General features: G+C 36.2%; 2 protein-coding genes across 4 annotated transcripts in view; one reads left to right on the top strand and one right to left on the bottom strand.

Annotated features, from left to right (window-relative positions):
* Positions 1 to 2,777, bottom strand: part of man2a1 (mannosidase, alpha, class 2A, member 1) — a 67,947-nt gene extending 65,170 nt beyond the window's left edge. Inside the window, exon 1 of the mRNA XM_051892887.1 lies at positions 2,300 to 2,777. Coding sequence (XP_051748847.1) covers positions 2,300 to 2,425 — 126 coding nt within the window. The 5' untranslated portion in view covers positions 2,426 to 2,777. The remainder of the gene's footprint in view (positions 1 to 2,299) is intronic.
* A 1,021-nt stretch (positions 2,778 to 3,798) lies between these two features.
* Positions 3,799 to 20,451, top strand: pja2 (praja ring finger ubiquitin ligase 2). 3 transcript variants are annotated; one of them, XM_051892896.1, is made up of 9 exons: positions 3,799 to 3,894; positions 5,908 to 6,099; positions 7,928 to 8,894; positions 11,210 to 11,380; positions 13,216 to 13,401; positions 14,361 to 14,475; positions 15,471 to 15,585; positions 19,294 to 19,409; positions 19,959 to 20,451. In XM_051892896.1, the coding sequence occupies exons 2-9, from the start codon at positions 5,910 to 5,912 to the stop codon at positions 20,076 to 20,078; spliced, it is 1,980 nt and encodes a 659-aa protein (XP_051748856.1). In that variant the 5' UTR covers positions 3,799 to 3,894; positions 5,908 to 5,909; the 3' UTR covers positions 20,079 to 20,451. The 3 variants fall into 3 exon arrangements, with proteins under 3 accessions (XP_051748856.1, XP_051748855.1, XP_051748857.1); XM_051892895.1 differs by having other exon boundaries at positions 11,207 to 11,380; XM_051892897.1 differs by lacking the exons at positions 19,294 to 19,409; positions 19,959 to 20,451 and adding an exon at positions 15,677 to 16,031 and having other exon boundaries at positions 11,207 to 11,380.
* Positions 20,452 to 27,459: the final 7,008 nt, after the last annotated feature.

Genomic DNA, 27,459 nt, shown 5'->3' with positions numbered 1-27,459 from the left:
AAATAACCCAAACATCACTGGTTAATATCGGCTGTCATTTTTAACCCTCTGCACATATCAGAGATATGCTCCAACATAGCATTGTTTCTGAAAAACACAAAACATACATCTTAAAAAATCCAAATAGACTGTAAAGCCTAACAGTTGTTCTAACTAACATTTTTTAGTAAACTTTACTTAAGGTCCAAGAATTTGTTGAACTTACTTAAAACAATTTAGTAATCTTTACTGTTTGTATGCTATGCTTTGTCACTCAGAAAACCCAAGTAAAAATTACTTGACTGGTTTGAGTACCATTTCATCAAGCAAAAAAAAAAAGAAAGAAAAATGGGCGGGGCAAAAGGTTTTTAAGGCGGGGCAATTCTTAATAGACTTTTCACTCACATTTTCTCCACTTCTGCCGTTATCTTTTTTTAGTTGCACTCACTCATTTTCTTAAAGTGATCTTGAATGTTAAATTATCAATACAACTAAAATGTTTAGGATAACGTCACGTAAGTTGACCATAAATTCATGTTGATTTCCTAAAATTTCTTCTCACCATTTTAGTGATTAGCGTTTCCTTTGGTTGTGCACTTGGAACTTCACTTATATTATTATAACTCTCTTCCAGTTGATTTCCAAACAGGAAATTATAGTTATTTGTGGTTTCAAAAGAAAAAACATATTAAATAGATCGCTTTTAAAAAGTGACATAATTTGGCACTAAACCAATAACTAATTTAGACTTTGTGTAGAATTGGTTTATTAAATCATATCACTAACATATATATCCTAAAAACACCATACTATTGTGAAACATCAAACTTTTAAGGGGGTTGATTCCTCTCTAGTTGAGCCAGTGCCTTGCAATCAACCTTGCTCGAGTCACACACAGACATCAACATTCAGCATGCAAAACACAACAATGGTAACAGTTAAGTTTTTTTTTTTTTTTTAATTAATAAGACCATTACAATTTTATTTGCTGTCATTGTTGGGGTAAAACTGATACAAGACAGCAAATAAAATTGTAAAATAAAGCCACAAACAGTAAAACAAAGTAATTACTTTATTTGTGCCGCAATGCACTCTGGGAGCACACTTCCTCAGATCACAGATAGAATTAAGTTGACAAAACTTAAATGGTTTATGTAAGATCAACTTAATACAATTAAGTAAAGCTTACTTAATTGAATTAAGGCAACGAGTTTGCACAATTGAATTAAGTAAACTAAACAAATTTGTTTTTATAGTGAAAAGCTGTTTTAAATGCAAAGGGTAGTCACACCAAATATTGATTTTATTTAGTAAATAGAAGTTAATTGATAAATAAAATCTATTTATGACAGTATTTTTGAAAGCATTCTCACTTTACAGCATTTTTACACAAGTGCCTAAAACTCTTCACAGCACTGTATCTTTGCAGGTCGGTTTCTTCAACCGTCTTGGAGACACGACCACAGTTCTTCTGAATTTTAGTTTGTCTCAGTTTCATCTGTTTCTTAATGTAATCACAGACGGATTCAATAATGGTAAGATCAGATCTCCGTGTGGAGCACCAGCTGTTATCAGACTCTTTGTGTATTTGAAAATCTCACTGGATTATTAAAATTAATGTCAAAATGAATGTTTGGAAAAGTAAACTGATATTTCCTACTGACACACTACAGCAAAAGATATAAATAACTGGCTTAAAACCTTTTTGGGGGGTGAAAATACTGACGTGCCTAAGACTTTTGCACAGTAGTGTATATATATATATATATATATATATATATATGCACAATATGTTATCCAAATACCTAATATATGTAGGTAGGACCAAATATGGAAGTTTAAAAAAAAAAAATTCAGCAGGAAACACTGTGTGCAGTCTAGATAGGCAGCTCGGTAGGATTGTGAAACAACATACTGTATAAACGCTGGGGACTGCGAGGAAACGACCTTTGAGCTCATTTCACTTTCCAAAGCGAAACAGAATCTCTCTTTTAATTCGTTTTCTGAATTGTTTAAGACAGTATCTAGATTCTGAGTGATTTAATTAAAATATAACACGATAAAAGTATTTGAGAAACAGGAAATGCAGGCTTGACTTACTGATCACAGCCATCTTTGTGCCAGTGTATTATTTTGATAGTGTAATGTCACTTAGAAAGAAGCAAACTATCAATTCAAACTACTAAGTGTCTTTTATTCACCACATCATCGAGTTAATAATATAAGTCCAGCAGCTTCAACACAGAAACATATCTGCTGACAGCACTCTTTATATAACACAATTTATCGATAAGGATAAGACAGCACATGGAGTACTTACGTTTTGAACTCTCTCTCCATTTGGGTTTTTGCTATAATCTAAGTGATCCAACATCAGGTACAAGGAAAATACCACCACACAGAATATGGCACTGCCAAAAACTGTGAACTGTCTGCTGAGCTTCATTTCTCATACGAGTCCTGTACATTCACATGAAAAGCAAACTTTTAAAGGCTTGTGTCTCGCGAACGGTGGTCCCGTAGGTGACAGAAGGCAGAAGTGAAAAAGAAAGGTCTTTTCGCCATGAAGAGTTGCACGAAAGGGGACACCTTCTCTGCCTGACGGCGGGGAAATGTCGCGTTATGTATCCACGGACTAATATCCACTGCGATATGTCTTCAAAGTTTTGACGATGCGGAAGAGTTTGTGTGAATCAGCAAATTGTGATGGTCAAACAGGCAAAGGAAAAGCGCGTACCCTGCCCCCTTCCTGCGCTTACTGTGCTACAGTACTGACAGGAAAAGTGAGTGTGGAGTTGCGCCGCCTAACGAGAGAACACATCACTCATACACACACGCGCGCGCACACACACACACACAAACGCACACACACGAGCCCATGTATTTCAGTCAATTTTCTGCTGAGACTGACTCTACTGTATGTAGGATCCCAGAGATCTCAAATAATTTGTGTAAAAATAAATGTAAAAAATCCCCTCCCCCTCCACATAATTTTATCATTTTCCTCAGCCCCATTTGACAGCTTTTGATAATTCATAACCTGCTACATATCTATAGAAATGTGCTTTCGGTTGTTTTAATGTAAAATAGGGAGTTTATGATAACTAAACGTTTATTTATTGTTACTGTATTATATTTTATGACATTTAAAATTTATTGACAGTTAAAATATGACTTAATAAATTCTTAGATAATCAGGTAAAATTATTTAAATATTTGGTAACATGTTTCCTCCAATCATTAGATTTCTAATGTTTCAGGGCAGCAGTGCTGTTTTGTTGTGTTCTTTATAGGGTTAATGTGAAAATATGGAGTTTATGACAACTAAACGTTTATTTATTGTTATTGTATTATATTTTATGACAGTTACAATATATTGACTTTTTAAAAATATGAATTAGTAAATTATTAGATATTCAGGTAAAAAATATTTATATATTGTGTTTCCACCAATCATTAGATTTCTTATGTTTCAGGGTGTTTGGCAGAGCTGTATTTTTCTGAAAATAATAGTAATAATAATTTCCTGGCCTACACACATTCACTTAATATTTTATGAAGCACCAAATATTGCAATTCCTTTTCAGTTTCATACAATTAATCCATCCTGAACTTACATTTCACTTACATACAGTGTCTGTCCTAACACTTATCCTATCCTACCCTGTTCTGTAACATCCCACCCCATCCCATCCAACTTCATCCCCATTCTATCCCTGTCTGCTCTCTGTTTTCCAGGTGGGCTTTAAATTGCACACGTGGTGTTGCAGTTGGTTTACAGCTGCCTAGTTGCACCCGATTATAATGCTGACAATTATACTCACAGTTGATTGGTGGACAAGTGTCACGTGACTCTTAAGTTTCGTGGTGACGTTCGCAGAGTTTAGTTGACACAGGAGGCATCCAGGAACACAGGTACAGTCCTTTAACAGACGACACATTTCCTAAACCAAAACATTGTGTGAGTTTTCTGCGTGAAACTGGAGGAATAAAAGCGTTAGCAAACATTATAATCCACGCCCTAGAAGCAGCAGCGCTTGTCGACTAACATTAGTTAGCTTGTTAGCTGCTCTGAACTTGTATGTGGGCCCGTAGTCGACTGAATTGATCCAGCTGATCATATGAATCACGAGATGTGTGTGTTTCTTGAGATAAAAATCTGTTTTAGGCCGTTGTATGGTATATTAATTGTTTTTTAGGTATTGTGCCAAGCGATAGCATATGTCAAACGCCTTTATTGCGTAATGTTGACGGATGTGATGTGTTTGCTGCAAACTACATAGACAACAATAACAAGACAGTGATGCGTTTTGATTAGACTGTGCTAAGTAACTTACTTGATGTTACTCTGTTCAGCATTAATGTGATCTGTCATAGGTTAGAACGTTTTAATTCTTCCTAATCCTGATCCTGGAGTAGCACTGCATTGCACATTTGGGATATTTCCTGTAATAAGTAAACACCCATTAATTAGTAGAGGCCCCAAGACCTGAACTGGATGTGTTTTAATAAAGGATTGAACCAATAATTAAAAGACAGCAGCGTTTTCAGCATCAAAGATGGAAAAGCTTAACTGGTCACAATTTAATCTTCTTTGTTTTAGGCCTGTGTAACAAGCCATTGTGCAACATTTACATATGTGGATGAAGTGTATGATTTGGTGTATCAGGTGTCACAGCTCAGTGTTTTTTCATTTACATTGTTACATTTAATCATTTAACCAATGCTTTTATCCAAAGTGACAAATGAGGAACATCACACATGACAACAATATTAAGAGTATCACAAGGCCGAGTTACAAGAGTGCAAACTAAGTTAAAAACACAGAAACGAGAACAAGAATATTTTATAATAGATTAGCTATAGGAAGAGCCTTTATTTAAATTAAAAGAAGAACTCAATATTATAAGTGCCTTTTGTACCTACTGTTGCCCCCCTAAAAAAGGATGTTTTCAGATTTTTCCAATAGCTTTGCATTGCTACAATATTGGTGAATAATTAATGATGAATATTTTGTACTCTTTCTCCATGTTAACTGCACACAAATATCCCTCTTTATTTGTCAGCAAACATGCCCCAGATGACGTAAAACATGTCATTTTGCATCATCCAGTGGTCATTTGGCAGCTCCAAGGTTTTTTTTGTTTGTTTGTTTTTTTAACTACAAATGACGTTTTTGGTGAAAGGAAACACAACAGCTCCCTTTCTCTTTTTTCTGTAGTTATAGAGTACCAATTTCAGGGAGAGAGAGAAAAAAAAAAACACTCTTCTAATACTAAGACAAGATTTATTAAAAGCCTGTCTTGCCAGTGGTGAATTACCCTTTAAGGCCATTCACACCAAGGACAATAACTTTAATAACCTTGGGCCTGGTTTCACAGACAGGACTTAGATTAAGCCAGGATTAGGCCTTAGTTCAATTAGGACATTTAAGTAGCTTTTATAAACGTACCTTTAGTAAAAAACATTACTGGTGTGCATCTTGAGACAACAATGGCATGAACATATTTTAAGATATGACCGTGCAAGTTGCTTTCAGTTAATACAGTTCAAGCATGCATTTTAGTCTGGGACTAGGCTTAAGCCTTTTCTGTGAAACCAGGAGATAAACTTTTAATAATCGTTCTAATTCTCATAGAATAGGGAAGTCAACACCACAACTATAATGATGGTGATGACATAGAAATTATATAGTTGGAGTTACTTTCTGAAAAAAAAATTTCCAGCTGATGAACAATAAAAACATTGACAGCCAATCAGAATCCAACACATTTTAAAAAGGCTCAAGTATTTAAAGTGGGCAGATGACATAACTGCAGCACGCTTATAATAAACAAAGTTATCATCCATTGGTGTGGATGCTAATATAGTTATCTTTGTAGTTATCGTCCTTGGTGTGAACAGGCCTTTAATCTCTGTTTCTCATAGGAATGGGTCAAGAAGCAGGAAAGTCTGCATGGCCCAAACCAGCAGGAGGATACCAGACCATCTCAGGCAGGCGATACGGACGGAGACACGCGTATATCAGCTTCCGGCCGGTAACGGATAAACAAAGAGCCACATCTGGTGTGGACTGTCAAAACATGGAGAAGACGAGTAGTCAAAAGGACCAGGCAGTGGGTACGTACCAACTGGTGATGGAAACATTTAATAGGTGATGAAACTAAAGAGTTACTCAGCTTTAAAGGTGAAGCATGTAATTTTCTTGCTACGGAATTGCAAAAGTACTGAATGCTATTGGTTGAAAAACTGATAGTCCCGCCCCAAACTCAAGCCAATATCAAGCCAAACCAACCAGAGTTTTGATAGCGCCACAAATTGTTGATGGTATTCTGGAAATTAATTTAAGTACACCTTAGTTGTCACTGATTTTTTTATTAAAATATTAAAGTATATTAATTAAAATTACTTAAGAAAATTATTTAAAAACTTAACTTTTTTTAAAAAAAAATTATTCACTTCAGCTAACAATTCCTGAGAAACTGGAAATCTGTGATCAACAAAAGTGGAGGAAAGGATTTTGAGATTTCACTGGTTCTCATGGTGAATAAATGGCTTTGTAATATTGGGAATGTAACAGGGATTTTGAAGAGCTGAAATATGCGTGTGTGGGTTGTTCTACTTTAGAGTGGAGCATTCATCACCTTTAAAAGGTGTAGACGGAAACCCTGTAGGAGACCATCTGACTTTATTCTGCAAATATATATGAGAATGATGAGGGTGGGTAGGAAGTATTTTGAAGTCTTTTTTTTTTTTTTTTTAAATTGTGACTATCAAGAAATGCCCAGGTCATATTTCACCTCTAAAACCAAAGGAAAACAATAAATATACATGTTTTTCATAAAGAAAATGAAGCCTGTTGTTAGGAGCATAAGACTTGTTTTTGCTTTGTGACATTTTCATGACAATTAAGCACATTTCTTTATAAACCAAATATTTTTACACTGTGAAGTATAATTAAAGGGTTAGGGTTTTTTCACCCAAAAATTACTCGTCCTAATGTTAGTTCCAAACCAATAAGACCTTTGTTCATCTTCGGAACATAAATTAAGACATTTCTAATGAAATCCGAGGGTTTCTGAGCCTTTTTGACGTCCAGAAAAGTAGTAAAGACATTGTTAAAATAGTCAACATGACTACAGTGATTTAACCTTAATGTTTAAGAAGTGACGAGAATACTTTTTGTGTGCAAAAACAAAACAAAAATAACGACTTTATTCAACAATTTCTTCTCTACCCTCTACCCGACTTGATTATTGGCCAGCTCCTGCGTCAACATCACACGCATGCGTCGTGGTGCTCACATGTACAGCGTCAGCCAATACTGAGCCGGCGTTCCAATGTAAACACTGAAGCGTTGCACTGCATCACATGGACTATTTTAACAATGTCTTTAATACTTTTCTGGACCTCAAAATGACGTTGCTGCCTATGTGTGGTTCAGAAACCCTCTGATTTCATCAAAAATATCTTAATATGTGTTCCGAAGAAAGCCGGGTTTGGGACAACACGATTGTGAGTAATTAATGACAGAAATTTCATTTTTGAGTGAACTAACCCTTTAAGTATATGTCACAGTAGTATTTATTGCACTGCTTTTAGTTTAATTTTAATTTTAAACAAATTTTTAAAGAAGTTTTTATAATACTCTCTGTGTCTGGAAAAGATGATTTTCTCAATGTATTACAAAAATGAATGAGTTTTTATACAATGAGTATAATTATTTACAGTAATTATCATTTTGGATGAAACTTAATCATCATGAATGAGACACAAAAGTATAAGCATAATTTCTTATTATATTCTTTTGAATTTGGGGAGAAATGTAACCAGGACATTTTTTTGTGACTTTCACTCTATAGTATACACTTACTTTCTATATACAAAATAATTAACTTGTATCCAGTGAATATAATATATAATAATAACTTAAACATTTTCCCTCTAGCGTCAAAGGGCAGCATTTCTTCAGTGCTTCAGACTATCCTCCCAACACCATGCACAAATCAAGAGGGCCACAACAGGAGGCAGTCATCATTGTGTAGAGCTCTAAAAGCACCCTCCAACCATTTCAAGAGACCAAAGAGTGAACGGGTTGTGCCATATGATAGACAATATTGGTCTGGTATAGAAAAAAGTGATCGAGCTAGAGTCTGGCCCATCAATGAAGCCCACAAGCCTCACCCGGAAGCTCTGAGCTACATCAACATTGATGCCTATGAGCCTGACAGTAGCGGAGCTGAGGAGGAGGACTTGAGTTTAAACCCCTCTCGGGCTGCTCAGAAGAGACTTGATGGTATTTGTGGATTGGGTGAAAATGTAGATTCGCTTGATGATTCACATGCTGATGTCTTTACAAAAATAAGTAAACGTTCAGCGCAAACGACACCTTCTAAAGACTCAACGGAACTCTGTAGTGAGGAACCAGATTTTCAAAGAACTGTGAAAGCGAATAGGAAAGTTGGTCAGTTTTTGGTTGGTGAAGACCAAGCTCCAAAATGTCATGGGGCTACAGCCAGTGCTGGACCCATTTCCTATAAAAGCACAGGAAAAACGAACCCTGAAGAAACATTACAGTCCGAAATGGTCGTGAGGCCAAAGATCCGCAAACAGACGAGCGAGACCCACCTTGAAAGGAGGAAAGGTTCAGAAAAAGAGGAAATAAGCCATTTGTCAGGCTCAGCGGACAGAAACAAGTGTGGCTCGGCACCTCCGGGTTTCCTCACACAAACAAACCCTGAAAATGAGTTCCTCTTTGAATTTCCACCGATGGCCTTGAGTGACCTCAACTCTGAGGAGAGGAAAAGTGCAAATGATAATAACACTAAAGTAGATGATCATGATGATGACGATATCTGGGAAGATCTAGAGAATTTTGGAGAGAAATGTGAGCCATCTACAAAGGGTGATGAAAGGTACAGTATGTATTGCATGTATCTCAATTCAAATTGATGTCATTACCTTTTTTTACCTTTTTTATTTATTTATTTTAACATAATAGCAGGAAATCTTTAGAGAGAATATTAAATGTTATAAACTTTTACACTAATTGGGTTTGGTAAGATTAAGTGTTTTTGAAAGTGTCTCATGTTCACCAAGGCTGCGTTTATTTGTTTAAAAAAAAAACAGTAAAAAAAAGTAATATTGTGAAATATTATTATAATTCAAAAATTTTTTTTTTAGTCTTCAGTGTCACATGATTTTTCAGAAATCTTTCTAATATTCTGATTTGGTGCTGAAGAAACATTTCTTATTATTATCAGTGTGCCTTTTAATACTTTTATGGAAACCGATATTTTGTGGAAACCTAGAAAACCATTTTTTCAGGATTCTTTAAATACAAAGTTCTAAAGAACAGCATTTATTTGAAATAGATTTTTTTTTTTTTTGTAATATTATGGACAAATATGTCTTACCAGCAGTGTTGGGTGTAGAGTTGTCAAAAGTATCAACTTCGGTACCAAGTTAGTTACTGGAATGTGATTGGCTTCAATGATCAATGCTTCAAAAACGCTGTAAGTCATCAATTACACTCTTCACTGAGCGCTTACACAGATACACACGGGAGCATTTGAAAGCAGGTGTCTATCACGGACCAGTCCACTGATAGACGCCTGCTTTCAAACACTCCCGCTCCCACTTTCAAAACGCTTTCAGATTCAAACACTTCCGTGTGCTTTAAAACGCTGCCATGCGTTGATCATTGTAGCCAATCACAGACATATCCGATGAGCGCGTGAACACAATGGCCAATCAGAGGTGTTTATGAATCCGCTCAACAGCGCTCAAACAGCCAATATTCTGGCTAATAAGCAGCTAGTTAAAAGTGATAATTGTTCCCCATACTGAAGTGTTATCGTTGCTTCCGATGCATTAAATTCTTTATAGACTATAGAACAATTCTATATAAAACAATAGTAGATTTAACATCAAAATTTAATGTCTAATGTTAAAATGTATGTTTTTAATGTAACCTTCTCCCTTTAAATACTTTGGTCAGTTTAAGAATAATTTATGCAATTTTGTATTATTTATTTGAAAATGAAAAGAGCAGTTTCATCTCTATCCTTGTATTGTTCAACTGGTCGAGGTTTATATGGGATTTAGAAAGTAATTAGTAATGCAGTACTTTTTAGACAGAGTAGTTAGTACAGTAATCTAATTACATTGTTGAAGATGAAATAGCTAGTAATTAATTACTTTTGAGTAACTTACCCAACACTGCTTGCCAGTAAAGACTGTGTGTGAAAAGGACTACTGTAACTTTTGATCAATTTAATGTGTCCTTGCTGTATAAGTATTTATATAAAAAAAAAAAATCATATTGACCCCAAGCATAATTTATTAGATTTCAATTCACTTGTAGAAAAAGAATATTCTTAATTCATGTTCTAATAGCCAAAAGCATAATATTTAGTTCCCTCATTTTGTGCAACCATTACCTGTTTTGCAATCTTTTAATTATATTTCTATAGCATAGTCATTTTTTTCTCAATTTTTACATCACTGCTTTTGAATGTATTCATAAAGCTCAAAAATCTAGCCCTGTTACAAAAGCTATTAAAGAATTGGTAACACTTTATTTTACAGTGTCATTGTTACACATTACATGTAGTTACTGTAGTAATAACTATAAATTATGCATAATTACATGCAATTAACCCTAATTAAACCAATCCCTCATCGTAACTCTAACCCTATAATAAGTACATGTAGTTAATTATTACTCATTACTTAAATGTATAATTACACTGGAACACGGACACCTTAAAATAGTGCAACTAAAGAATTCTGCACTATTTGTACATGTTTGTTTGCTTGCTTATTTATTTATACAAAATCAGGGTTTTTAATTTGTCCCAAATTTTGATAACAGAGTTACAAAAATCTTAAACACAAGTGGACGAATCTCATTTTCTGAAGGTTAAGCCCCTTCTTTCATGGACTCTTTGTTGAAAAGGAATACAATTTAAACTTGGATTTGATAGCCTATTTGTGAAAAGTCCCTCATATAATGCAAGTCAAGGATGAGTTTAGGCATTTACTGTGAATGCTTGATAAGGTATACACTCTGCAGGAAATGAGTGAGGTGCCAAAGGTGCGCTCAGTGGGTGATCATTCTGCATGCTAAGGCTCTTCAGCTAAGAGGATTAGCTTGACTTTTACGAGGTAGGCTCACGTGTGTTTGTGTGTGTGTGTGCGCGTGTATCCTGCTCTGTGTTCTAAGCAGCAGCTCAGAATTCAGCGAGGGCGAGTGGTCGGCTTCGTGGACATCTGACTCTGGGCTGGAGAAGGAGAGGTGTACAAGTGAAGAAAGCTGGGAAACTCTGCCTGGCATGGATGAGCCGCCTGGCTGCAGCAACAGTCCGGAAGAAGTGCCTTCTCTCAACCTCGCTTTAGAGTAAGCACACAAACTCTCAACACTTCAGTAATACTTTTGAATACTAGATTACTCAGCTGTCACCCCTTTGACAAAGACAAGTATTTTTATTATTAATTTTAACATTATTATATAATATAACTATTTAAAAAAAAAATATATATATATATATATATATATAATATATATATATATATATATATATATATATATATATATAACAATCGTGTACAAAAAAAACATTGTATCCATCCATGTGGAAATTTTGGTAATTGTTTTTATTTTGGCTATAAAATTAATGTGGTGATGTGTGATATAAATTTTACATTAAATCATTCATTTTGACACATTTATAGTCAAATTATTATGCTTTCTGCATGTCAATAATTTGGCACAATGAAAAAAAAAAAAATTGAATTTTAAAAAAAGCAGTAGGTCGTATGGATTTTATGCTTGGCATTCCAAAAAATAATCACTTGTTGCACCATCATTTGAGCAAACATCAGTAAGAAAGGCATCAGATATAAGATTAAGTCCATAAAGTATGGGAAAGTTTTGACATTATTTAGATATTGACAGGCTATGCGCATGTAATCTGGGTAAAAAAGGAATAACATTTTCCTTAAAAAGAAATGTAATCAATTGATAGCCCTTGTATTTGTATTCTAGCTGGTAACTTAGACGCTGTAAAAATGAATTGTTGGTTTAACTTAAAGTAAGTTACCTGGTTGCCTTAATTTTGAGTTCATTGAAATAAAAAATTTGAGTTAATACAATAAAGGTGATTGGTTTAATCAACAGAAACCCAAAATATTATGTGTTAAGTTAATTTGACAAAAGAAAAAATGTTGTGATAACAAATCATGAAAATGTTTTTACAGTGTATGATGGCTGATATTAGAAGAAAATACTGTGGCTGGTAATCTTAAAAGTTAGTCATCTAATTTTTTTTTTTTCTTTAAAGCCTAACTTTTTAAAGTCAATTATGTAAAAAAAAAAAAAAGTAAATCTGACTAATTTGAATTGGAAAAGGCTTACAACTCAAAACCTTGGTTAACAGTCTTAACATAGTGGCTAAGTTATGCCACTATCCCCTGATCATAATAAGTATCATCACATGACTTTTAATATACAGTACCACAGATGAATAAGTGTTTAGTTCTTATAAAGCCTTCCATTTTAATATATCTTAACTTGTATTTTATTCCTGAGATGGGAAAAAATAATTTTCCGCATCATTACTCCAGTCTTCAGTGTCACATGATTCTTCAGAAATCATTCTAATATGCTGATTTGGTGCTCAAGAAACATTTATTATTGTTATTATTATTGTTGTTATTATTATTATTATTATTATTATTATTATTATTATTATCATTATCAATGTTGAAAACTAATGCTGCTTAATATTTTTGTGGAAATCGTGATAAGTTTTTTTTCAGGATTAATGAATAGAAAAAGCATTTATGTGAAATAGAAATCTTTTGTAACATTATAAATGTCTTTACTGTCACTTATGATCAATTTAATGCATCCTTGCTGAATAAAATAAATTTCTTTTAAAATAAAATCTTATTGACCTCAAAACTTTGAACAGTAGTGTATAAGATTATGTTGGCACAAACAAATTGTTGTTTGGACTTGATTAGTAAATTGGCCATTGAGATTTTTCTCCATTATTTATTGACAAATAAATCTGTCTACAGCATTTTTTGTGTGTACATGTGGTACTGCTTTTATTCCGATATCTTGGAACAAAATGAAACAATGTCAAATTGAATTTTAAATGTGTCTCAAATATAAAGGCATCCCTAAAAATGTTTTTTGCTGTCCTGTGTTTGTGTGGTGTTCTTCAGAGAGCAGACCCCTCTGGAGGAGGGTGAGATCCCCTGGCTGATGTATAATGAGGACTCGGGCAGCAGCAGCGATGAAGATCCTGATGGTGTCAGTCAGTTTGTGCACCCTGGACTCTTTATCCTGGATGGTAACAATAACCTGGAGGATGATTCCAGCATGAGTGAAGATCTGGACACCGAGTGGAGGTCAACAAACTTAATATACAACATAAAATATTGCAAGATAATGATGCGATGTCTTCCTTTAACTCTTAAGGCCCCGATATACTCACAGTTTGAAATACCTTTGCAGCGGTATACTGTTAGCAAACATCCTGATGCCGCCCACACTCCTGGGAGCGAAGTTAAGATGAATATGTTTATATGTTCTGCACGCTTTTCTCTCAATAACGAAATAAACTCACAACAACAATGAAAACAGCACAAGATCTGCAATTTGGCATTCCAGTCAAGTCACTATTATTTATTATATTAGCACTTTATACAATAGATTGCTTTAAAGCAGGGGTTTTCAAAGTGTGTGTCATGTGAGAGCATATCAGGGGAGGTGCAGAGTAGGGCTGGGCAATTTTATCTGTATGTAAATATACCCATGCAGCACAGGACTGCTTAAACACGATAGAGCAGCAAAGAAACGTGGATGAATGAGAAGGAAGAGCGGGACGTGCTTGATTATGAGTTATTAAAAGCACAATAAACCGCAACAGAGAACTGAATTTGTATATGTGTCAAAATGGGGCGCCATTGTGTATGTTGTGCCCACTGTCTTTGACTTTGAAAACCCCTGCTTTAAACATGAAAAATAGTGTCAGTGTCTCTTTCAATTAGAATTACAACTTCAATTTCTACTATAAAGCTGTTCTCAAGTGTCAAATATTTTTACTCGTCACACACGTTTGTTCTTAGTATATCGGAGCCTTTACAGAGTGAATCTCACAAAACATGTAAAGAACGTGACAAACTTCAAAATTAAAAGGAAAAAAAAAAATTTACTTTAAGAAAATGTCTAAAAATATGCATGTCTGAAATATGAAAAACGGTACTGATTTATAAGAACATTTTACTTAACCATTTTGATTGTGTCAGCTGCAACATGAAACAATGACTAAGAGAGAGGCTGTATTTTAAAGTCCTTTGTTGTTCAGGTTCCTTGATGAATTTGGTGACGGTTTTGGGATGGCTCAAGCGATATCTTACGTGGATCATTCCCAGCTCCTCACTTACATGGCGTTAGAGGAGCGTCTCGCACAGGCCATGGAGGTAAGGGACCTTTGCCTTGTTGCATAAACTAGGGTTGTATAAAATGTAATTGTAATTTTTTTTTTTTTTTTTTTTTTTTTTTTTTAAATCCAGGTTTGCTGTGATTGTTTGTGGAGCTGCACAATTTAGCCAAAGTTTTTTACATGTTCATTTGGCTATAAAATAATAAAAATAATAAAATAATAATATTAATTAATTAATTAATTCATGTATTTATTATTATTATTATTATTATTATTATTATTATTATTATTATTATTATGACTATTTTATTATATTATTATTATTGCTATTACTAAATGAAAGCAAAATAAGAACTGTTATTATTTTAATATTTCACTGTAAAATAAAGTTGTGGGTCACGTGTAAGAACAGTGCTAATATATTGTTGATAATTGCTAATATATTTGTATAAATATGTATATTTATTTAATTAAAAACGCAGCCTTTGTAATTTGATAATTGCACAAAGCCATATTGCAGTTTCATTTTTATTTTGAGTAATCATACAGTCTGTGTTGCAATATTGCTGTTTGAATCACTGTACAGCCTAAATATAAAAGGTTTTGAGCTCACTAAGAGTCTTTAAGAGTCAGATGAGAATTTTTTTTTTTAATGAAGAGTAGCTTCTTTTATCATCATCTGGGCCCATTTTTATTAATGGTCAAACTGAAATAGAGCCTCAAGATGTGTTTTAATTTGATTATTGTTCATGTCTTAATGAGATGAAAGCATAGTAGCCTTCCATAATGTATGCTGCTTTTTCATTAACAAATAAATATTGTATTTGCATGAACAACTAAGTTATACAAATAAATGATCCATCTTAATTCAACCCAAAAAACAATATTAAGAAATTGGACTCAGTTGCTGAGTGATGTTTTGAAAGCCCAGTAAACCTCATTGATTTCAGCCAATGAGAGAGCACACTAGAAATGTAATTTCCCCTTTTCCAGGGGAAATTATATATGCTAATGGATTTTGTTGTGTTGCAGGCAGCACTGGCTCATCTGGAGTCTTTAGCTATAGATGTGGAGCAGGCCCATCCCCCCGCCACTGAACAGATCATCGACTGCCTACCCCAGATCACCGTGCATGCCGAAAACATTGGTACTACTTTCATTACTTGTAGATTCATTGTTACACCCTATTCAGAATATTCAGCCTCAAATGTCTTAATCCCTTTGTCCGAACTATGTAGTAGGCGAAAAACACCCTGGTCACCTACTACTACTGCAGAGATTATGAAGTGTGCATCCAATGGACCCTTTACTACCTCATGAGGCCACAGTAGAGGAGTTATGAATGGCAGTGAAGTGACACAACTGGCACATGACAAAGCCAAGGTGGCAGAAGTAGAACATCCAAATTACATTCATACTATACACATTCATACTACATAGAACATTATTTTTAAAGTTAAAAGTTAATTCCATATCAAATGTAGTGCAAACTCTGCGAGTAGTACCTACTTGCTATTTCAACAGACTTTAAAGGGGTAGTTCACCCAAAAATGAAAATTGTCATGTTGTTCCAAACCTGTATTTCTTTCTTCTGTTGAACACAAAAGAAGATTTTTTTGAAGAATGTTGGTAACTAGACAGTTGACGGTAGCCACTGACTTCCATAGTTTTTTTTTTTTTCCTACTATGGAAGTTAATGGCTACCGTCAACTGTCTAGTTACCAATATTCTTCAAAATATCTTTTGTTTTCAACAAAAGAAAGTCATACAGATTTGTAACAACTTGTGATTAAGTAAATGATGGGTGAACTATCCCTTTAAGTAGGAGTAACAGTTCTGTTATAAAAAAAAAAATTAAAAAAAGGAATTCATTTTTATAAAACATTGTCATTTTATGAAGCAAATTCATGCAAACTAAGAGTAATAGGTGAACAGGTGTTTTGTGTATACACTGATCAACCACAACAATAAAACCACTGATGGATGAAGGGAATAACATTGATTATATCATTGCAATGGCAGCTGTCAAGGGGTGGGATATATTAGGCAGCAAGTGAACAGTCAGTTCTTGAATTTCATGTGTTGGAAAAATGGGCAGGAGAAAAGATCTGAGTGACTTTGGCAAGGGCCAAACAGTGATGGCTAGACAACTGGGTCAGAGCAAGTCTTGTGGGGTGTTCCTGGTATGCATTGGTTAGTAGCTACCAAAAGTGATGCAAAGAAGAACAACCAGTGTATCGGTGTTAGGGTCATGGGCGCCCAAAACTCATTGCTGAAAAATTAAATGCTGCCCTTGATAGAAAGGCGTCAGTCAGGTGCATGTGTTGTTTTCCTGGAGAAGAGACAGCAGCAGGATCCACTATGGGAAGAAGGCAAGACGATGGAGGCAGTGTTATGCTCTGGGGGCAATGATCTGCTGGGAAACCTTGAGTCCTGGCATTCATGTGAATGTTATCTGAAGATTGTTGCAGATTGTTGCTTCTTCATTGCAGTGGTGTTCCCTGATGGCAGTGGCCTCTTTCAGCAGGATAATGCACCTAGCCACACTGCAAAAATTTGATTAGGAATTGTTAGAGGAACATGGCAAAGTGTTCAAGGTGTTGTTTTGGCCTGCAAAGGCCCCACCTCGCAATTTGCAGGACTTAAAGGATCTGCCTCTAATATCTTGTTATAGAGGTCTGCATTCCCGCGAGATCCGATCAGATTTCTTGCGGCGCAGGATTAAATTTCTGAATGAAAGACCGTAGTGGTCTGTAACTCTGGGCAGTCTGACAATAGCCCGGCCGCTCCCAACATCCTTTGACAACAGCGCATCCACTCTTGAACTTGAAGTGAACAAAACCTCCTGCACTGGCGGTGTTCACTCAGTTCCCAGTTCCCTGCCCTGAGCAATATGTTCTTTGCATCCCGTGCACCTTCAGAAAGAACATTTAGCCTTTATGGTCAGATTTTGGAGGAGAGACGTTTGGTACTTTGTCATCAGTCAGTGATATTCTGTTTTTGCATGGATGTTAAAAAAAAAAAAAAAAAAAAAAAAAAAAGATTTCATTTTGCACAATTTGCAGTATAGCTAATAAGCCAACAGTTTATTTATTTGTATTTTTGGCTTATAATATTGAGTGATGTGTCATATTTAATTTATTTAGCCTATTTTTCTCTGTGACATTTTTTTTTTTTTTACGGTGTTGCCAGTATCATGATAAGACAAATAACAAATAAAATTCTTGTATAGCCAACATTTTATATTTGTTATCCCCAATCTCTCTTTCCTTACGGGAAATTTAAATGTGAGATTCTGGAAACTAGATCTAAATTTAGCAGGATCGGTCAGGTTGGGAAGAAAATCATTCTAAGCGGATAGCGGGTGAACACAGAGTGGATTTTAAGCGGGAGCAGGTGGTTGCGGAATAGAGCGGGACCAAAAAAAAAAAACAGTCCTGTTCAGAGCTCTACCACAGGACACCTTCAGAGGTCTCATGTAGTCCATGCCTCGACACATCAGAGCTGTTCTGGCTGCATGAGGGGGACCTACTTGATATTAGGCAGGTGGTATTAATGTTGTGGCTGATCAGTGTAGTTTAGTATGTAATAAAGAATCAGGGATTCGCAAACCCCTGTGGGTTTATGATGGAACTGCAAGGGCATTCCTTTAATGTAAAGTGTAAATGTAAAGTTTGACGAATAAAGTCGCAATGAAGCAGAATTAGACACAACACAGCATTAGATTGTAAATTCAATAACTGGTCATAAGAGAAATGAAAAATTGGGGATGGATTGATAGGCCTAGTAGTTGTGTACAGTGAGCTGCAGCAGACAGACTGCGCTTCTGCTCTGTGCTGTATTGTAGTTACGGACAGGGTGTGCAGGTTACATGATTATGAATGACATTACATGAATATTGAATGTGTAATTCTCACTGTCACCCATGTGAAGTGTTTTGCAGATGGAAAGTTGTAAGAACATCTTGAATGTAGTGTTGTCAAAAGTACCAACTTCGGTACCAAGTCGGTACTGAAATTTTAAAAATATGCTTTGAACATTGATGAGCAGATTCGTAAACTCCTGATTGGCCATTGTGTTCACACGCTCTTCAGATATGTCTGTGATTGGCTACAATGGTCGCGCTTCAAAAACATGTAAATAGACATCAGTGACACAGATACACACTGGAGCATTGGAAAGCAAGCCGGTCCGGTCCGCTGATAGATGCCTGCTTTCAAACACTCCCGCTCCCACTTTCAAAACTCTTTCAAATTCAAACACTTCGGTGTGCTTTTAAATGCTCCAGTGCTTTGATCATTGTAGCCAATCACAGACACATGTTGAGTCCGTGAACACAATGGCCAATCAGAGGTGTTTATGAATCCTCTCAAAAGCACTCAAAGCATCACATTTTTAAAATTTCAGTACCTATTTGGTATCGAAGTTGGTACTTTTGACAACACTATTTGAGGTGTGTGAGACACACCAACAGACACTAACGTCCGAGCTCATTATCTTTTAGTGATTGACTGTTAAAATACTTTGTGTACCCCTTTTTTGTGCAATACGAACACCAGATGAAAAATGTTTTTCACAAAACTCAGCACACGGGTTGGATGCTGGGAAAATCATGCTCGCACACTAATGTCCCACTTCAACTTTATGACCTGAGTGCATTTGGGGTGATAAATCTGCTTTGGAAAGCATAAAAAGACTTCAGTTTCACCCCTAATGACTGAAATGATTAATTCGATGTGTGCGTGACTGGATCGAGACATGTTTAAACATTTGGTTTGGTGTCATAGGTTTACGATGGAAAGCAGATTTGAGTCTTTTACATACATTGACATGCCCATTCTCTTTGGTTCTGCAGAGCAGGAGCAGTGCTGTGCCATCTGCTGTTGTGAATACGTCAAAGATGAGATTGCAACCCTGCTGCCGTGCCGCCACATGTTCCATAAACTCTGTGTCACTCTCTGGCTCAGAAAGGTATTGCTGTTTTTCTTGGAGCTTGTGAAAGAGCCAAAAAAAACAGGCTAGTTCAACCAAAAATGAAAGTTCAGTCATCATTTATTTTCCCTCATGTCCTGTATGACTTTCGTTCATCTTCGCAACATGAATAAAAATGTTTTTAATGTTCTCTTTTTGTCCATACACCGAAAGCCCATGCAGCCAAAATGTTCACACTTTAAAGTACACACATTCACATCATTGCCCATATTTGATTTTCTGGTTGTGTCTGAAGTCACCCCCTGTACCCTTATATAGTGCACTATTTATGTTTATGTCTTTATGAACATTTTGAAGCATCAAAGTTTTATTTACGTGGACTTCAATGGAGGGACAGAAATCTCTCAGGTTTCATTAAAAATATCTTCACTTTTGTTTTGAAGATGAACAAATGTTCAATAGGTTTGGAATGACATGAAAGTGAGTAAATGATGAGAGAATTTAAATTTTTGGGTGAACTAACCCTTTAAGCTTATAATGACATAACTTCATTATATTTACCGAATGTTGTCTCCTCATGATTTTCAGTCTGGCACGTGTCCGGTGTGTCGCCACGTTCTGACCCCGGAAGTGACCGAACCCTCGTCTTTAAGCTCTGAACAAGAAACGCCACCATCCAGTCACAGCGCGTCTGAGGGAACGTGTTGAACGGCAGTCATACACCCATCAAAACATCCCACAGAGAAGTATTATAATAATAAATAATCAGTCTCACAAAGAAATTCCCATTTGATACTTCTTTGCTGGAATGCAGCAGCCTGAATTAGTATTCAGATTCCATTTAACCTAGTGACCTGTGCTGCAATTCATGGTCCAAACGTGGCGAACTAAAACTTATTTTCTGAGAAAATATGAATACGTATATATTCATAGGAAGCATATTTATTCATGTTTCAATTAAAATGTTTTTGTACATCCAGGCTAAACATCATAATTACATGTATTTAACTTTTCACATGTCGTGTCAAGTAAAACATTCAAATGCAATCCCTCAATAAAAGCTCACATTTGGTTCAAATAATCATTTCTTTTCTCGATTCTCTGGTAAAATGTCTTCCAAAGGTGGTTGCTACCCTGAACTCTCTTCAGATATATATTCAGAGTAAATCCAGCTGCATTGTAACATTCACACTTAAGCGCACATAGCTGGATATAAATGATAATGGCTGTGCGATATTTCACTGTGGTTCATAAACATATTTGTATAAATCATCCAAATGATGGGCCGCTGAATAGGTAGTTTTCACAAAAGCACCTTCGGGAGCAATATCATTTTCAGAGGGCTGACAGTCTGAACTGGAAAATATGATGGTGGGGAACTATAAATACGAGATGGCTTTGTGCCGTTTACTGCAAAAGCAGTTGGCATGTATTCAGCGTCATGTTATTTAGAGGCGGCAGCTCGTATCTTTGGAGAAAACCATCACCACGGAATAATACACAGAGAAAGGCACAGGTGTGTGTGGTGGTAGCTCACCAAAATCATTTTAAGGATTTATTTACTGGAAACTGGCAAACCAGATATATTATTTATGTATATTTTTGAAAGAAACTGTCAGCATGACTGTAATCTATCACATGATTTGCTGTGTATACATAAATTTTCCTGCAGTATTCATTGGCGGAATGATCAGTGAGACCAGCTGTAGGCACCATTTTAACAAAGCTCAATGGATATTATTCAGTAATAATTGTGTGGATTATTCCTATTTATATGCACAGGAGAACTATTTCGTAACACGTGCATATGCACATGACTTAACCTTGTTGTAATGTTATTGAATTTGGAGTGTTCTAAATGAGCAAGGTTAGAAATTTACTTAACTTCCTCACCATCTCCCTTTAAGGGCTTCCCGCCCAACGTTTTCTTTACTGCCTTGTATACATGTATAAAAATTAATCTAAACACATTCATAAGCTACCCAGAGTATGTGTATGTTTAGTTTGTTTCAGAATTTTTTGGAAATGTAGCTCTTTCTATATGAAAGCTGATGAATTTGTGAAACGTTCTTATGCAAATTTCACGCACAAATTCGTGTAAATGAGACCCAATGTTCTTTAGAGTGCAAGCTATTAGATAAACTATATTATATTATCATGTATATTTACCACAATAAATATTCACTTAATTGTCGAAAAAAAAATTTTAATTTTGCATGAAACCCTGTAATTACATGATTTCCACCCTGATAAAATAATGCAACATTCCATAAAATTTTGACATAAAATATGACATCATTTAAACCCTACAGCATAGTGGGAAGTAATCTAATAAAATGTTTTACAAAAATTAGTGCTGAAAATAATCAAACAAATACTATGTCTATTTAAAGACCTCCTGTGGTGAAAATCAAGTTTTTAACATTGTTTATATGTCTGTGTGGTGTTTTTAATATGCTTTAAGAAAAGCCATGTGCAAATTTATCGGTCAAAACCTTTGCTGAGTATTTTCTCCTTTAAAACTGCAGTGAACCAAAGATAATGCGGTTTGAAACCACCCGTTTCCTTCCGTTACAAACATGTAACCAATCCTGTCAACATGCTGGGCGGGACTTTTCTCCACTGACTTTATGATGTTCAAAGCGTTTTTAACCCCTTAACGGTCACCCTCCTTTTTGAGCATAGACATGAAAATGCACTATCCAAACTTAAATCGTTGTAATTCAAGAATGCTTTGGAATATAGATCTAAGTTTGGTCTTGTTTTAAAGAAGGGCAGATTGTCTATTTACACTAAGTGCAAATAGCGTCCCTTGTTGGCAAACGCTATATACACTAGCTCCGCCCACCAATGTCTGGTTGGGCCACTCAAGTTTAAAAAAAAAAAGACGTGCTGAATTCAACGTCTTCTGTGGAGCAGCAGTAGCGAATAAGGCTTGCAGTCCTGGCTTTTAACGCGATTGACGCAGGTTCGAATCCGCCTTTTCCCGAGCTCACTCTTCTCCATTTTCCCATCACATATCACATCAGAAAGGCATTTATTTTCAATAAAAATGAAAATAATGTTCTAAAAGTGAAAATAAACTGCGAATGAGTGTTTAATAATAAAAGTGTTTATTGGGTAGGGTTAGGGGAAGGTGTATGGAGGGTTTTTATTCTCCAAATAAGACAGCATTTATTTAATAATTTTAATAAATATAATCATTTACACTCTGATATTATTGCATCTTGTTAATGTACAAAAATACTGAGGTGCAAATAGTATCTGCCAATATAATGTATAGCATCTAATTACTATTTACACTTCTTGCAAAGAACTGCTACTTTACATGGTGTAAATAGAATATGCTGCTATTGTCACTTAGTGTAAATACAAACCCGATTCCAAAAAAGTTGGGACACTGTACAAATTGTGAATAAAAAAGAAATGCAATAATTTATAAATCTCATAAACTTAAATTTTATTCACAATAGAATATAGATAACATATCAAATGTTGAAAGTGAAACATTTTGAAATGTCATGCCAAATATTGGCTCATTTTGGATTTCATGAGAGCTACACATTCCAAAAAAGTTGGGACAGGTAGCAATAAGAGGCCGGAAAAGTTAAATGTACATATAAGGAACAGCTGGAGGACCAATTTGCAACTTATTAGGTCAATTGGCAACATGATTGGGTATAAAAAGAGCCTCTCAGAGTGGCAGTGTCTCTCAGAAGTCAAGATGGGCAGAGAATCACCAATTCCCCCAATGCTGCGGCGAAAAATAGTGGAGCAATATCAGAAAGGAGTTTCTCAGAGAAAAATTGCAAAGAGTTTGAAGTTATCATCATCTACAGTGCATAATATCATCCAAAGATTCAGAGAATCTGGAACAATCTCTGTGCATAAGGGTCAAGGCCGAAAAACCATACTGGATGCCCGTGATCTTCGGGCCCTTAGACGGCACTGCATCACATACAGGAATGCTACTGTAATGGAAATCACAACATGGGCTCAGGAATACTTCCAGAAAACATTGTCGGTGAACACAATAAACCGTACCATTCGCCGTTGCCGGCTAAAACGCTATAGGTCAAAAAAGAAGCCATATCTAAACATGATCCAGAAGCGCAGGCGTTTTCTCTGGGCCAAGGCTCATTTAAAATGGACTGTGGCAAAGTGGAAAACTGTTCTGTGGTCAGACGAATCAAAATTTGAAGTTCTTTTTGGAAAACTGGGACGCCATGTCATCCGGACTAAAGAGGACAAGGACAACCCAAGTTGTTATCAGCGCTCAGTTCAGAAGCCTGCATCTCTGATGGTATGGGGTTGCATGAGTACGTGTGGTATGGGCAGCTTACACATCTGGAAAGGCACCATCAATGCTGAAAGGTACAGTGGGTACGGAAAGTATTCAGACCTCCTTAAATTTTTCACTCTTTGTTATATTGCAGCCATTTGCTAAAATCATTTAAGTTCATTTTTTTTCCTCATTAATGTACACACAGCACCCCATATTGACAGAAAAACACAGAATTGTTGACATTTTTGCAGATTTATTAAAAAAGAAAAACTGAAATATCACATGGTCCTAAGTATTCAGACCCTTTGCTGTGACACTCATATTTAACTCAAGTGCTGTCCATTTCTTCTGATCATCCTTGAGATGGTTCTACACCTTCATTTGAGTCCAGCTGTGTTTGATTATACTGACTGGACTTGATTAGGAAAGCCACACACCTGTCTATATAAGACCTTACAGCTCAGTGCATGTCAGAGCAAATGAGAATCATGAGGTCAAAGGAACTGCCTGAAGAGCTCAGAGACAGAATTGTGGCAAGGCACAGATCTGGCCAACGTTACAAAAAAAAAATTCTCCTTCACTTAAGGTTGGTAAGAGCACAGTGGCCTCCATAATCCTTAAATGGAAGACGTTTGGGACGACCAGAACCCTTCCTAGAGCTGGCTGTCCGGCCAAACTGAGCTATCGGGGGAGAAGAGCCTTGGTGAGAGAGGTAAAGAAGAACCCAAAGATCACTGTGGCTGAGCTCCAGAGATGCAGTCGGGAGATGGGAGAAAGTTGTAGAAAGTCAACCATCACTGCAGCCCTCCACCAGTCGGGGCTTTATGGCAGAGTGGCCCGACGGAAGCCTCTCCTCAGTGCAAGACACATGAAAGCCCGCATGGAAGGACTCCAAGATGGTGAGAAATAAGATTCTCTGGTCTGATGAGACCAAGATAGAACTTTTTGGCCTTAATTCTAAGCGGTATGTGTGGAGAAAACCAGGCACTGCTCATCACCTGTCCAATACAGTCCCAACAGTGAAGCATGGTGGTGGCAGCATCATGCTGTGGGGGTGTTTTTCAGCTGCAGGGACAGGACGACTGGTTGCAATCGAGGGAAAGATGAATGCGGCTAAGTACAGGGATATCCTGGACGAAACCTTCTCCAGAGTGCTCAGAACCTCAGACTGGGCCGAAGGTTTACCTTCCAACAAGACAATGACCCTAAGCACACAGCTGAAATAACGAAGGAGTGGCTTCACAACAACTCCGTGACTGTTCTTGAATGGCCCAGCCAGAGCCCTGACTTAAACCCAATTGAGCATCTCTGCAGAGGCCTAAAAATGGCTGTCCACCAACGTTTACCATCCAACCTGACAAAACTGGAGAGGATCTGCAAGGAGGAATGGCAGAGGATCCCCAAATCCAGGTGTGAAAAACTTGTTGCATCTTTCCCAAAAAGACTCATGGCTGTATTAGATCAAAAGGGTGCTTCTACTAAATACTGAGCAAAGGGTCTGAATACTTAGGACCATGTGATATTTCAGTTTTTCTTTTTCAATAAATCTGCAAAAATGTCAACAATTCTGTGTTTTTCTGTCAATATGGGGTGCTGTGTGTACATTAATGAGGAAAAAAATGAACTTAAATGATTTTAGCAAATGGCTGCAATATAACAAAGAGCAAAAAATTTAAGGGGGTCTGAATACTTGCCGTACCCACTGTATATCCAAGTTCTAGAACAACATATGCTCCCATCCAGACGTCGTCTCTTTCAGGGAAGACCTTGCATTTTCCAACATGACAATGTCAGACCACATACTGCATCAATTACAACATCATGGCTGCGTAGAAGAAGGATCCGGGTACTGAAATGGCCAGCCTGCAGTCCAGATCTTTCACCCATAGAAAACATTTGGCGCATCATAAAGAGGAAGATGCGACAAAGAAGACCTAAGACAGTTGAGCAACTAGAAGCCTGTATTAGACGAGAATGGGACAACATTCCTGTTCCTAAACTTTAGCAACTTGTCTCCTCAGTCCCCAGACGTTTGCAGACTGTTATAAAAAGAAGAGGGGATGTATTTTTTACTTATTTTTCTTACTTATTTTTCCTTTAAAATGATATATTTTCTCAGTTTAAACATTTCATATGTCATCTATGTTGTATTCTGAATAAAATTTTGAAATTTGAAACTTCCACATCATTGCATTCCTTTTGTATTCACAATTTGTACAGTGTCCCAACTTTTTTGGAATCGGGTTCGTAGAATGTATCACTATTTTCACGTAGTGTAAATATTGTATTGCTATTTGCACTACTAATAGCATCTACTTAGTGCAGATAGCCGTTGCCTTAATAAAATGAAAGTATAAAAAAGTTATATTTACTGTAAATCAAATGTACAGTACTAAAGTTTTATATATATATATATATATATATAAATTTTACAAAATCATTTTTACTCTAAAATTGGTATACAGCTTTGATTTTATGTCTAACAAAGTTGTGTTCCAAATTTGAAGTTGAAATCGCAAAATTTGAGGCGTTGTACCAAAAAAGCCACATGAAACACGACAACCCCACTAGGGGGAAGAGCCAGCTAAAAGGATTTAAAGTACCATTTCCATGGTAACGTAATGTCCAATTTCACAGGATGAATGCTGAGTTTGTAAGCTTTCGAATGATACCTAATTTATGAAGATTACTGAAATATGTGATGTGAAAAAAAGGTAATAAATAAAAACAGCGGCAAGCGTCCTGCTAGCGGAACAGTGACAGTTAGGATGCTAATATTTAAAAGGCAGCTGTCTGACTCTGAGATGGTGAACAGGAACATGGTTTGTGTAACATTAGCAACACATTATCAGCTGTTTGATAACGTAGTCAAGCCAAAGGCTAATCATATCAATTACCATTTTCTGTCCGACGTTGTAAGGCCAATTCACACTGCACCAGCCGACTGCAACACACAGTTCGTCGGGGTTTGTCAGATCAGCGTGTTACCTCTGTCGGAGTCTGTTGGCGTCTTTCTGAGCTTGTTTTGCTGAATCAGAATTAGAATGTCTGAGAAGTAATGTATGGTAACCTGGTGACTGTTGGCGTTGGTCTGCATCTGTCAGTGCAGTGAATTGGCCTTGTAGAGGGCGATACATAAAACATATTACCAATCTGATACATCGACTTGTAGTCAGCCTTGTATAATTTGCTCTTCTGAATCAATTTTGGTTTCAGACATATATGGCCGAATAAAACCAATAAATCCACTTGTCATTGTGTAGCGTTTACTACAGTTAAAGTCCCCCTGTGGTGAAAATCAAGTTTTTAATGTTGTTTATATGTCTATGTGGTGTTTTTAACATGTTTTAAGACAAACCATGTGCAAATTCATATGTCAACACCATCGCTAAGTATTTACTGCAGTAAACCAAAGACAGTCTCAAACCCATGGTTTGAAATCGTTGGTGTTTCTGACGTCACAAACTACCTTGTAACCAATCACGTCAACGTGCCGGCGGGCTTTAGCATATCATTAACTGACCATGCAAGAGAGTCTCAAAAGAAGGTTATCCCGGTATATTTTTCTGTTGATATGAAAAATCATGTAGATTTAGCAATATGGCAGATGTATGATGCATATTACAATGTTATGATGAACCATATGCCACTGACATTCTGAGTTGTTCAAAGCATTTCTAATGATACTGACTGTTGAAGGCAGCTGTCTGACTCATGAATGCGAACATGGTTTGTGTAACATTAGCAACACATTATTAGCTGTTTGATAACACAGTCAAGCAAAAGGCTAATCATATTAATTAC

This window comes from Ctenopharyngodon idella, chromosome 5, assembly GCF_019924925.1.
Source record: "Ctenopharyngodon idella isolate HZGC_01 chromosome 5, HZGC01, whole genome shotgun sequence".
Lineage (NCBI taxonomy): Eukaryota > Metazoa > Chordata > Actinopteri > Cypriniformes > Xenocyprididae > Ctenopharyngodon > Ctenopharyngodon idella.
Note: the sequence above shows the minus strand (reverse complement) of the source record. Positions and strands in the feature narration are given on the sequence as shown.